Below are 13,244 nucleotides of genomic sequence, written 5' to 3' on the forward strand. Positions count from 1 at the left end.
TGTATTTGAACATGGACAATGCACGGTCATCCAAGGTTTGAGGGGTGCATATCATTAGATGTAAGTGGCTATAATGTATGCATACTTGCGGTAACAATTGCATGCATGTTGTAGCAAACACTTATTGAAAAACAATTTATGGAACATTGTAAGTATCTTCCTCAAAATTGCCATATCCTTAAGGTATGGCAATAGCACGATAGGAAATTTTGCATTGGTGAATCATCTTGAGGTCTAGTTAGCTCTGTTGATTAGCATTGTCCATGGACATGCTATTTTATAGAAAGTCAACATGCTTTGACCCGAGCCACTATAGATTTCAACAGTAGTGCAATCTTGGTCCTTTAGCAATGGTATGCCAACCCTTTTGCCATATGTGCAAACTCATGCATGCACCAAACTATTGGTAAAAACGTTGCTTTTTGTCCCACATGTTATATAGTGATGGTTTGATACAAAATGAAGGGGGATGGAGGTAGAGGTTGAGACTGAGATTAACAAAAATTTTGTAAGAGGTTCACTTTAGATGCAAGAGATCTGGAAGATTGTTAATCTAATGTGAGATTTGGAAGGAAATAAAGGACACCATCATATGACTCGACACTCTTGAAATAAATCAAAGGGTGTCCCAAACCATGGGTGCTTCCAAATATATAATTGTGTTCAATAGGGTCTATAGTTGTAGTATTTTGTGAGTGTGGATTCCTTGAGCAAACCCTCACATGAGAATGCGAGATCTTTGAGATATGTATACAATTATGTATGCAAATTTGCCTCAAATAATGGATGGTTACAATCAAATCAATGCAATACTTTCACAAATTACTCATATGTAATTTAGAATAGGAAGTATATTCAAACTACAAGTGTAAGAACTACATGACAACTTATCCATGAATAAAACCCATAGCCAAATTCTATGGGCATTCATAGCATCCTATTTTTAGCTTCAATGGTATGTGATACAATTGCTAAAAGGCATTGTTCTACCATCGTCATAGAGATGATGCACAAAATGTGACTTTTATTATGGTTGGTATTCTCCTTTTCTGTAAGATTGCAATAGCTAGAAAGATTGCTTTGACTTAGAACATATACTACAAATAGGTAGATTCAACAAACTAGAGGCTTCATATAGGATACCAACAAAATTGGTGGTGGATACACATTCTCTTTATGAAAATGGAACATCCTCAACCAAGAAGTGAACGATTGGATATTTGAACAATTATTGAGAAGCAAGCATTTCAAAGTCTAGAGAAATGGATGGAGCACTCCATATCCAACAAGATTGAAGATATGTTTGTTAGCAAATACAATACTACTATGGACACCACTCCATATCCAATAAGATTAATGATGTGTTTGTTAGCAAATTCAACATTACTTTGTCTACCACATACTCAAGCAAGGTGTCCATTAGCATTGTTTGAATTGGCCCTAGCATCTAACAACTTATAGCCAAATTACTAGTGCAGAAGAATAAATTGGCTAGCAATCTATCCTAAAAATTGACATGTGGTGCTTATCTAAAGAACTAGTTTCAAACTCCCACAATTATATCGGCTAAACTCATTGGTATGTTAATGACTTTTTAGTATATTGTATGAACAATTGACTCTAAACTATCTAATACATAAACTCAAATTGTACTTTTGTCTCCAAAATGAGGATCAATCAACATATCTAATAAAACCCTTTTCTTATTAGACTAGTGAAAGAGTAATTGTGACTACTAAATATATATTCTCTGACTGTGAATCCTCATTGACAAGTGTCCTTTGGACAGAATGACTAGACTATTCTTGTTGGACTTGTCAAGCCAATAACTAGTTGCTAGATGTTTAGTAGTACTTTGTGCCAAACTACAAACGAGCATGATTCCTCAAATTTTGCAATTCTCTAGGAATTTGGAGACATCTTTTTACAAATTCCCAAAGTTGCCTTGATTTAATCCTAGCTTGAAGTGGTTCTTTGGTAGGGCTTTTACTTACAAACATAAGTAAAAACGATCACTTGCAAGGCATCTTACATGTATGATATTACTTATTTTGCCACAATTCCTTCAAATTTTGCAATTCTCTAGAAATTTGCAAGCATCTTCTTACAAAATTCCCAAAGTTACCTTGATTTTATCATGTCTTGAAGTGGTCCTTTGCTAGCTTTTACTAACAACCGTAAGCAAAATGATCACTTGCAAGGCAAACAATCTTACGTTCCATATTCCAGAAATTGTTTCTTTTCTCTCTCTCTTGTGTGTGTGGGCATGGGTAGGGGTTTGTTTTGTAACATCGATTCTAAAATATGTTCCGTGGCATTTCATCTAGTTCCATGTTCTGTTAGTCAATCTGTCTCATTGTATGTTCCGAATACCAACCTAAAGCTACAAGGCGCGTATTTAAGGTAGAAATACCAATGTGTAGAATTTGGGCATCCATTTTTTGAACTGCAAATGTAGAATGACTAATTGCTGTTGTCATATGGTTGAACTGTTGCAGAAGTACAGATGACATGGACTGGTCTACATTGTGCATGCCTGTAGCATAACAGCACTGGCTATACTTGGGTTTACGTATGTTGCTTTATTTCAGCTGCCAACAGATGAGCCAGACGATCAGCTTAGCAGCTGCCCTGGTATCATCAGCAGGCAGAAGCAAGATTCATGTTTTACTTCAGAAGACCTTTGCACACATCTCGTGAAACTCCTGAAGAAACACAATACAGTTCTTTAACGTTGATCTGCCAAGTTTTAATGCATTGACAGCTGATACTATTCGCATGTTGAAGAGAATTTGCAAGAAAAGGAGTGAGCCTGCAAAACTGCTTCTGCCATAATATTTAACTCCCTCTGGCTCAAGCTTGCCATTGCACATGTGACATAACTCTTTGCAACCACTAAACATGGGTGCATCACCTCACAAGCTGCAGAGCTACCTGCTGCCACATGATCATGAACGTTGAAATGTATTGACATTGCCATCTCCTATAGACCGTTCAATGAAGTGTGTGCGCCTTCGCACACTCTCTTCTACAGAGGCATTCTCTCCTTTCTTTGTGCCATACATATTTCTAGCAGTCTGATCAAGAAAGTTTTTACCACTGGAAGAGGCATTCCTTGCTAGTTCACGAGCATCAGCATCAGAAGCTTTTTTCAGTCGGTGCCACCGTTGCTCCTCATGGACCTCTGCATTTCTCTGCATTTCTTTCAGTCGGGCAGCCTTTTCTTCTTCAGAGAGTTTACCTGCTTGGTACCTCACCGTTTGCTTGACCTCATTCCAGTTAGAAAGTTCTGAACTATGGCCAGAACTCTTCTTCACAAAGTCTGTCTCGCATTTTCGGCTCTCATAAGAATCAACATGCCTCCTTTTGTGAATATTGGAGTCACGCTTACTTGATTTTGACACATCACTTTCGTGAACTGATGATCTTCTGCTCCTTGCTAATTCATCTATGTCATCATCCAATTTTTTGCTTGGACTATACTTGCCTTTGGTTGATTTTAAAGTATGTGTGACTTCACCATGATGTGCAGACTCTCGTATCCTTTGTGTCTCCCATCCCCTGTTGCTAGTGTCAGCATTGTCATCTCCAGAACTATTGGACTCTCGTTTCTTCTTTTTTTTCCTTTCCTTCTTAATTTTATGCTCCAGTTTCTTCTCCTTTCTTGCCAATTTCTCTTGAACCTGAGCATAACAAAACATGGTCAGCAGATTGAGATGGCTCTATTTGACATGCAGGCAAACCAAGTTTAAAAGATGACACACAAAATACAGAGCATCTTTTTTTTTTGAGCTTCCCAATATCACCGGCTGATAAGACACCATGTGCAGATTAATATTTCTAGATCTTACAAGTGATGTTTGACGAGATGTGCCACAACTGTGCCTTATTTATCACTAGTCAGGACCAAGTTTGCCCCTTTATGTACAGTTTCAGAGAAAAACACATACCGACTTCTTTATCATGCTCATTTTCACTGGGTTGTCTTTAATCCGCGCGAGAGCTGCCTGCTCTTGCTGTCTAATCAGTAAGAGAGGGTCCGAGTGGATTTTGCGCCACTTGTCATTTGCAGATTGTGGTTTTTCTTCAACAAAAAGTGCACCTGGAGCTGCTGCTGCCTGCTTAGCATTTAAAAGAAGAAAGAAGAAACCATCAATAGATAATACAAGATGTAAAACACAATGGCTTCCACTGCAGTAAGAGAAAAGTTTCCTTTTAGAATGAACACAATGCCCTTACTAGAAACATGATATTCCAGCAAATATCAGGTTTTAAAATAGAAGAAAACTCCTAGCACATATGTTTAGACCCTTTAAAACTTGCTCCTCGAGTTACAATAACAGTAGTTAGTTAGATGTGTGTGCATAGAGCATTTTACTGTAAACCATTGCCCTATGTACACATATACACATAGTTACATGTATGAATGTGCCCATCCATGTGCCGATGTGAGAGAGAAACTGCGTGCAGGCGGCCGGGGGGGAGGGGCGGAGGAAGCATAATTTCTGCTACCATCAATTTCTGTCGAGCAAATCTTTTCCCTGGGATTATCAGGCCTCCTGTGGTCAGTCCTTTCAAGCACATACTTATTTTGTCCCAGGGCTGGTTTTGGAAACATTGTTAATGATGTTGTTGGTACTGCAAATCGTATAAATACTTCTACAAATGCAAATGCTCATCACCACCCACTGTCCTTAATGAGCCCATATTAATTCTCTCTATGAAAAAATGCAGATATATGAAACAGCCTACTATCCTTATTTTTGCAGAAACTCTTGAATATATTTTCTTCTTAAGTTTTAATTCTACTTGTCAAATCTTATAAAACAACTTGCTTCTGAGATTAAATACAAGCAGATAAGTGCATCTTTGTGTGCACCAACTTGTGGTTGCAGTCAATGGGCTGACATTATTTTCATTTCCACACAGACTTACAAACACTTGAATACATCTTTTGAACACATAGTACCTTTGCAGCATCGTTTTCCCCTTCTTTTGCATCAACTGGCTTTCCAAGCAGATATTCGTCTGTAGAGCTCCTGCCCACTGCCAGTCCTGAATCATAAAGAAATTCCAGCCGCTCTTGTTTTCTACATAGAGAGGATACTCAAAAGTTAAGGGCAAAGGAAACAACATCCTAACAAGAAAACAACACCTTTAACAACTCATATCTACTGAATGGGTTTAAAAATGTAAAATCAGAAAGAAAGCAGCATTCTGACGTATCAATATACTAATTAATCAACAACTTCAACGTCCTGCTATAGCAAAAACTTATGCACCACCATCAAATGAAAAAGAAAGAAGCATTCTAACAGCATCAATATACTAAGTAATCAACAACTTCAATGTCTTGCTATAGCATAAACTTATGCACCACCACAAAAAGAGTTTCAACCACATCCATCACTAACAGTCCATCATTCATGGTCCATCTCACAATGTCAAACCCATGAAAGATGCGCATGTGGGAGTGAGCCTTGAGACTAGTGAAGTCAAAGATAGCCATGCCTTGTGAGACTTAATCAGATATAGTTATTGCTGGAAGGTGAACCAAATGTCTCAGAGAGCCACGTTAGTCTTATAGTTATTGCTGAAAGGTGAACCTAGGGAAACCTTGGCTTTAATGGATGTGCGAGAGTATATAAAAGTTACATAATATTGTCAAGAGGTTGTCAACAGCAAGCACGAGGTTTATGTCATCAAAATGAGAAATAAAATTAATGATATAGCTATAATAAATTCTAATTCTATTACTCTTAGATCTTGGCATGGTGATCATTGCATCGGCAATGAAGTATATGACACCACACAAACAGTGAACACGTGTATTGGCTATGTGATACAAGGACAGTGCAAAAGGAACTTCGAAAATGTCCAATTTTCGAAATATTCATTTTTAAAGGTTTAATGATCACTTGAAAGTTTCACCTTGTAAGCAGCTCACTTGAGTTGTAACTTGTAAAGCAAGGCCGGTGCTTAACTTTGGTCTAGTGAACAATTGTAGCTCACTTATGACTAATCAACCATCAATTGAGTAGCCCTTGATCAAATTTGAATTTTGATTAAAAAGCAAGAGGTTACTCATTTAGAAAGTTGATATTGGCTATTTGGGATCTCTCCCATTTGCATTTGGTCGACCTACGAACCCAATGATCAAGATTTGCTAGCTGTTCAACCTACAAATCTGCATTAACAGCACACTATTCTGCGGGTTCAACATGTTGTACAACTGGTTCTAGTTGTTTCAAAGGCATCTCTTCTTGCTGAAATTGTGGTACATCATGGGTAATATCTTGTTGATCATTTTCAACATTATTCCTTGCATTTTCAGGGCCATTTACAGCAGGTATTTGCTGTTGTCTAGCGGGCATTCTTTGCTCTCCTATCGGTACATCTTCCCGGAATACAACCCCTTTGACTTCTTCAATCTATTCAGGTTATTTGTGCATGTGATCTTCCTAGAAGATAGCATCATTTCTGCATACAATTTTCCTTTTTTCGAGATCCCATAACCTATACCCCATTTCACCCTCATCACCATATCCTAGGAAAATACATTTACAAGACTTTGGCTCAAGTTTGTTGCATTCTTCCTTGCGAACAAATGCCTCGCAACCAAACACTCTCAAGTGAGAATACGAAGGTGGCTTACCCAATCACGCTTCTTGAGGACTCCCCTTCCTCCCAAAGACCTGTTTGGTAACCGATTAATCAAGTGAACGGATGTCATAACAACCTCTGCCCAAATCCATGAGGTAAAGCAACATGTGAGAGCATTGTACGGACCTTCTCTTGAATGTTCTTGTTTATAAGCTCTACAACACCATTTTGGGGCGGAGTGTGAGGGGCAGTGAGCTCCCATTTAATCCTTTCGCTATCAGAAAAGTCCTGAAGGGCTTTAGACACATATTCCCCACCATTGTCAGAGCGAAGACACTTAAATGTCTTGTAGCAAGTGCTAAGAATTTTTTTAATTTATCTAAGGCCTCGTCTTTGCAACAGATTGGATAAACCCCTACTTTGTGTGTGGCATTATCAACAAAGGTAATGAAATACTTCTTTCCCCCTCTAGAGATAACCTTGGCATCTAGCATACATCTAAATGTACCAACTCTAAGGATAAAGACTTTAGAGAGAGATTTTGTATGTGACATTTGAGCATGCTTACCATAAATACAATGATCACATTGTTCAAAATCAACATACCTCAAAGACAACAAATAACCCAAACGAGAGAGCACTTTCATTTCAATTTGACTCATGTGTCCCAATTGGCTATACCACAAAGAAACACTTGGTTGCTTGGTTATGGCGACTACATGATCACGCACGCTAGATACATGCAAAGGATACAAAGTATCACTTTTGGAGCCCTTGGCAACAATGCGAGAGCCCTTACAAATTTGCCATTTGCTATCCCCAAGGTGGTGTGATAGCCTTCGTCATCTAGTTGCCCTGTGCTTATCAAGCTCTTCTTGAGCTAAGATACATGCCTCACATTATGCAAAACAAACACGGAACCATGCTGAAATTTCAAATTCACACTGCCAATACCTGCAATTTGACATGCAAAGTTATCCCCCAAGTAGACAACACCACGTGCGCACCGCGATTGTAGTCAGAAAACCACTCATAATGTGGTGTAACATGAAAAGATGTACCTAAATCAAGTATCCAAGAGTGTGTCATCATCAAAATCTGCAATCAATGCATGTGCACTCAAAGAAGAAGCAAGGAGTACATCACGGTCACTATCATTTTCATGAGTGACTACATTTACCTCCTCTATCTTCACACTGCTTTTCTTTGTAGGTTGGTTATCCTTTTTCTCAGCCTCGTTGTCTTCAATGTTTTTGCTTTTGCCTTTCTCTTTCTTCAACTGAAAGCAATCCCGTTTGTAGAGCCCTTTCCTGCCACAATGATGGAACTCCACATTTTTGCCATAAGACTTGCTGCGTGCTCTAATTTCAGAACTGTCCTTTTGCTCTATCTTCACACTACTTTTCTTTGTAGACTGGCTGCCCTTTTTCTTGGCCTTGTTGTCCTCAGTATTTTTAATTTTGCCTCTCTTTCTTCAATTGAAAATAATCCCGTTTGTAGTGCCCTTTCCTACCATAATGATGACAGAGGTTTCAAGAGCTGTATCTTTGTTGCTCACACCCCATTCATGGAGGACATCGTCGTCAGAGCTTCCACCAGCCACTTGCTACCATCTAGCGCTTGATTTCAGCCTTCTTCACGCATTTGCGACTTTTGCCAGACATGTGGAGCCGTCACCTATAGTTGGGTGTTGTCGCCACCTGTTAGCTGTTGTCGCTATGATTTTCTCTCACCTCTATCTGTTGCGTTTGCACCTGACAGTTGTGCAGATTTTCTCTCCTTAGTTTCCTAGGTTTTTTAGTATTTCTCTCTTCTACACTGCCGTCTGCATCAGAGCCAACCTTCCTTGGCTACATTTACTAGTGTTCAATACTCACAGGTTGCCTTTGCTACAATTCAGGATCTATACAGAGTACGACACTCTATAATTCATAACCTCTGCCTTGATCCTAGAGAGATGAGAGTTCGAGATTCAATATTCACTGCATAGTGTGATTGCTACATGAGCACTATATATTCATTATTCACACTTTATTATTCATTGTGTTCATTGTCTCTAAATTACCCTAACCTAACCCTAACATTGTTCTGAGTTTATTAGTCTATGCTTTGACGTACGATTGGTTTCATGCTTTTTTGCGTTTAGAGCATTCCTTCACATGGTATCAAAGCTAGATACTCTCTGAGAAACCTTGGGCATTGATTGGAAAGCTCATTCGCGAAAACAAGAACAATAGAAGGATCACATGACTTTAAATACATTCACAACACCGCTCCAATATCCACACCCAAACATGGACAGAAACGATCAAGGGTGGGCCTCCTAGCTTGCTATTGCCCAATCTAACATGGAAGGAGAACCACAGAACTACCATGGAGTCCATAGACCATATTAAATCTCTACCACTCAATATGATCTCATCCTTATGCATAGGGCTCAGCAAGAGGTTGAATATAAACTTGAGTTTTCTCCTTTAGATTCAATGCACAGAACTAATGATCTTGCAAGACCTTCGGAATCTCCACTACGGACTCGCCATCCGCAAGTGGAACCTGGCTCGGATTACACATCACTTCCACATTACTTCTTTTTTCCAACGCCAGGTATGAATCCTAATTTTTAAATTCTATGCCAACTGATTCTGTATTTTTTGTTGGATCGGAAGATGGTCATCAAGAAGGGACTCTTTAAAACAAGCTTTGATTTGTGAATAATGAGAAAGACGTGTATTTCTTCATGAACACAAAACTAGGTAAGAAGCTAAAAGAGGAACTTGTAAGTATTTCTACCCTTCCTTTTCCTTCAAATGATTATATTTCTCATGGTCACTATGAAGTAGATGCATCTTTATCCAGTGCATTTAATGAACAAAAGGAACCAAAGATGTTTCCCACAACATCCATCAGCACAAATCCATTTGGGCTCCCACCCATCTCTCATCTTTCGTTGCGTCTTCCTTTCCACTTCCATTAACTACACCACAATACCCACCACCACAGACCACATCGGGGGTTTTACACATTTAGGCACAACCTTTAGGACCTCTACATACCCATCTCTGGGTAGTGTACCTATGATGGAGGCTTGACCTCCCACACACACACTTTCGAGTTTTCCCCCTCCATGGCATTCTTCGAGTGTGGATCGTTTGGTATCATAGTTTGCCTCTATGGCATTACCTAGTGGACTGTCCAATCATTCTATAGTGCCCGAGCAGACACTTCAATAAGGCTATTGTGTCCCAATGCCTCCACTTACACCTATGGTATCCTATGGACCTATGTCCATTTTGGCACCTCTGTAGCAATCGGCACTCATTGGACATTAGTAACCTATTTCTGCCTATCCATCTTTACCCCCACCTCCTTATCCACCACCACCACCACCATCTTATTCCATCTATCCATCTTCACAAACACCTCATGGTTCTAGTTCCTCACCTGCCAAGCATGCATTAGATGCCCACATTTTATGAGTTTGAGTGTTAGTTGTTGCGTTACGCATGATTGTTTGATCAATTCCATAACACGTCCACAATAGAGAGGGTTCTTGTTGCATCTTCTCAAAGGGGGCAATAGGGCAAGGGTACACAAAATTCAAATCAAAATCAAAATAGGGCTAGTGAATCCCAAGGAAACAATCAATCCACACTTAAACTAGGATGGCAGAATGTACCTAAAAAGAATAGGTATTGTCTATATTGTCAAAAGGCTAGCCATTATGACAACAAGTGTCGATCTAAGAGGCATACAGCCCAAATCCAAGAATCAGACCCCCATAGCCCAATCGAGTAACCCTCAACAAGGAAAGCAAAGTGGTGGCAACCCTCAGTAGGGACGTAGGAAATAACTCCTCAGTCACAATTCAAGCCCAAGGTCGCATCAGTTTTCCCACTAACCTAGATCCAAATCTCACTTTGCTAGATGATGTATATTTAGTATTATGTTCCCCAACTTGAGGTGAACTTGTTGTCCGTTCAGCAACTTTACCGGTTGGGATAGGTTGTTTTCTTCACAGCAACAACAGTCGAGGTCCTAGACTCTTAGATTAGTTTAGTGATTGCTCACAGCAAGGCACAACCTAATGGCCTTTACCACATGACCCACTTTCTTACCGAGCCGACTACTGATGATTTGGAGTTTTCTTGCTTCCAAGCTTTGGCCACTACATGGGGCCCACAAACTCTAAGCATCTTTGGCATTTTCGCTCAGGACATCTTGGCTACAACTCCCTTTATGAGTTGTCACATCAAGGGATGGTTGAGGGCCTTCAACACCTAAAATTGTTCTCAAGAAGTTTGTAAAGCATGTCAACTAGGTAAGCAGCATCGTACACCCTTTCCTTAGCAATCTATCACTCAAGCTGCGGAATCCCTTAAGCTCATTCATGTAGATCTTTGTGGTTCCACATCCGCTGCAGCCTTAAATGGCGCACTATGCTTCTTTTTGATAGTGGATGACTTCTCTAAATATATGTGGGTGTACTTCTTGAATCACAAGTCTGATGCTTTTACTTATTTTAGTAATTGGGTGCTGCTGGTTCATAACCGTACTAGATGTCGTATGTGTACTATGAGGAGTGATTCTGGTGGCGAGTTTACCTCCTACGAGTTTTCTAAGTATCTACAATAGCAAGGCATTGCACACTAGCTCACCTCTACCAAATCCCTTGCACAGAATAGAGTCATAAAGCATAGAAACTAGACTATCCTAAACATGACACGCTCTGTGCTATTCGTAGCAGAGCTCCCTAGGCACCTTTGGGTCGAGGCTATTAACACTTCAATATACATCCTCAACCAATGCCCAACAGCGATAGTCCCTAAAAAGACTCTATACAATGCATTTTTTGGCTCTCAGCATATTATTTCTCACTTTAGAGTTTTCGGTAATCGTGCTTATATGCACACTTCTAATGACAATATAGGAAAGCTCACCCCTCGAGCAAATCTCTTGATTTTTGTGGAGTGGACCTCCCAACTTGCTACTACCAGATCTAACATGGACAAAGAACCATTGGACTACCATGGAGTCCACAGACCATATCAAATTTTTACTGCTATCTCATCCTTATGCACAGGGCTCAAAAGGAGGTTGAAGATAAACCTAAGTTTTCTCCTTTAGTTTCACTTTAGAACTAATGATCTTGCAAGACCTTCGGAATCTACACTACGGACCGGCCATCCGCAAGTGATACTTAGCTCGAATTACACATCACTTCCACAATACTTCTTTTCTCCAATGCCACAAACAAACCCTGTTATTTTAGATTCTATACCAAATACTAATTTTGTATCTTTGAGTTCTCTACTTTTGCAATGTTCTTCTCTTTTCTTTCTCTTTTGTCTTGTGTTCAACAGCTTATTTCAATACTTGTCTATGCTTCCATTGCTGCACCACTTCTGACATGTCACACGATGATGTGCACAAACAGACCTTAAGTTCTATATGGTTCATCACCACACATAGTATGTGCTGAACCTCTTCTACTTTGAAGCAATCCTTGTTGGGGTTGTGTTTTGACCACTTTTACATAGCTAGCTTACTCATCCATGTCTCGTTTGAGCACTACATCTTCTACAATCCTCCGTGCACCATTCTTTGGCCATGTACCTCTTTTAATCAATGTTTAGCTGACTTTTTATAGCCCGAAAACCCTTGCTTAAAGATATTGTAGAAGAGTGACGGGGGATGCAGACTTACAGTGCAATGAAATAGAAGATCACACTCTATGAGATCGTGTGCACTTATGCAATATGTGGAACCCTAGATCCTCAAAAGCTTCAGAAGGTGTAGATAGGCGGAGGTAAATTCTCATATTCTAAATCTCTCGCTCAATTTCTAACAAAAGTTCTGGAAAACTTAGCAGGCATCAGATATGATCAGGTTGGATTATGCGCTCAAAATAATGAGGAATCACTTACGGAACGAGTCCGGCCTGTTCTTGGAGGAGGCGTAGTTCTTGTGCCGCACGCTCGTCCTGGATTTGCTTCTTGAGCTCCTCCAGCTTCTTCTGTTCAGCCGCGTGCTTCTGCTCTGCCTTCCAGACATTCTCGATGTTGCGGAGACTGCCCGTGTGCCAGCCTTTCTTGTTCAGAAATTTCAGAGCCATGGCTGGCAGCGCCTCTCTCTTTCTCGCTCGCGGATATGCCTCTGTTGTGTATAATTCCACCTGTCTGATGGATTACACGCTAATAAAAGGGCTATTTTACTCTCTTCTACGCGGGTAGGTACAAAAGGGCTCGTGTACTGGCTAGCTAGAAAACAGCCCACGTCACGCGGGCGTTTGATACGTCTATTAGGTGGTAACGACCGACTCAACGAGGGTGATGCCACACGTACTACTTGCTACACTTACTGAATGTATAGCAAAAGAAGTGAGGTGCATGTAACACCTAATTTAAGCCTTTATGTAACATGCTATCGAAGTGGCTAACTTTATTAATTAGACATGGAAAAACTCTAATTGTGATAACCAACTAATCTTCGACTCATTGAGGACTAGGATAACCAACTAATCTTCATAGGAAATCATTGGGACAAAATAAGGGGAGAGATGGAAAGCTAGAAAGCCATGACTAGTGATCTGGATGCTATATCCAATGTGCTAAGAGGAGATGTGAATTATATGGACATGTCAG

At 40.0% G+C, this 13,244-nt stretch overlaps 1 protein-coding gene across 2 annotated transcripts; it reads right to left on the reverse strand.

The window, feature by feature from the left end:
* Positions 1 to 1,921: 1,921 nt before the first annotated feature.
* Positions 1,922 to 12,797, reverse strand: LOC148031935 (uncharacterized). 2 transcript variants are annotated; one of them, XM_087682523.1, is made up of 4 exons: positions 12,528 to 12,797; positions 4,970 to 5,090; positions 3,951 to 4,121; positions 1,922 to 3,683 (listed from the first exon to the last, which is right to left on the reverse strand). In XM_087682523.1, exons 1-4 carry the CDS (start codon positions 12,713 to 12,715, stop codon positions 2,949 to 2,951), a joined length of 1,215 nt encoding a protein of 404 aa, XP_087538649.1. In that variant the 5' UTR covers positions 12,716 to 12,797; the 3' UTR covers positions 1,922 to 2,948. The 2 variants fall into 2 exon arrangements, with proteins under 2 accessions (XP_087538649.1, XP_087538650.1); XM_087682524.1 differs by having other exon boundaries at positions 3,951 to 4,118; positions 12,528 to 12,796.
* Positions 12,798 to 13,244: the final 447 nt, after the last annotated feature.

The sequence above is a fragment of the Lygodium microphyllum genome, chromosome 8 (genome assembly GCF_053477565.2).
Source record: "Lygodium microphyllum isolate KBCC chromosome 8, Lygodium_microphyllum_v1.1.10, whole genome shotgun sequence".
Classification (NCBI taxonomy): Eukaryota; Viridiplantae; Streptophyta; class Polypodiopsida; order Schizaeales; family Lygodiaceae; genus Lygodium; species Lygodium microphyllum.

What these genes read in the sequence shown, in the direction of transcription:
- LOC148031935 (XM_087682523.1), bottom strand. Translation starts at nt 12,715, where the DNA reads ATGGCTCTGAAATTTCTGAACAAGAAAGGCTGGCACACGGGCAGTCTC. An exon ending in GAACAGGCCGGACTCGTTCC is followed by an intron (nt 5,091 to 12,527) that starts GTAAGTGATTCC and finishes CTCTCTATGTAG; the next exon opens with AAAACAAGAGCGGCTGGAAT. An exon ending in TGAGCATGATAAAGAAGTCG is followed by an intron (nt 3,684 to 3,950) that starts GTATGTGTTTTT and finishes TGTTATGCTCAG; the next exon opens with GTTCAAGAGAAATTGGCAAG.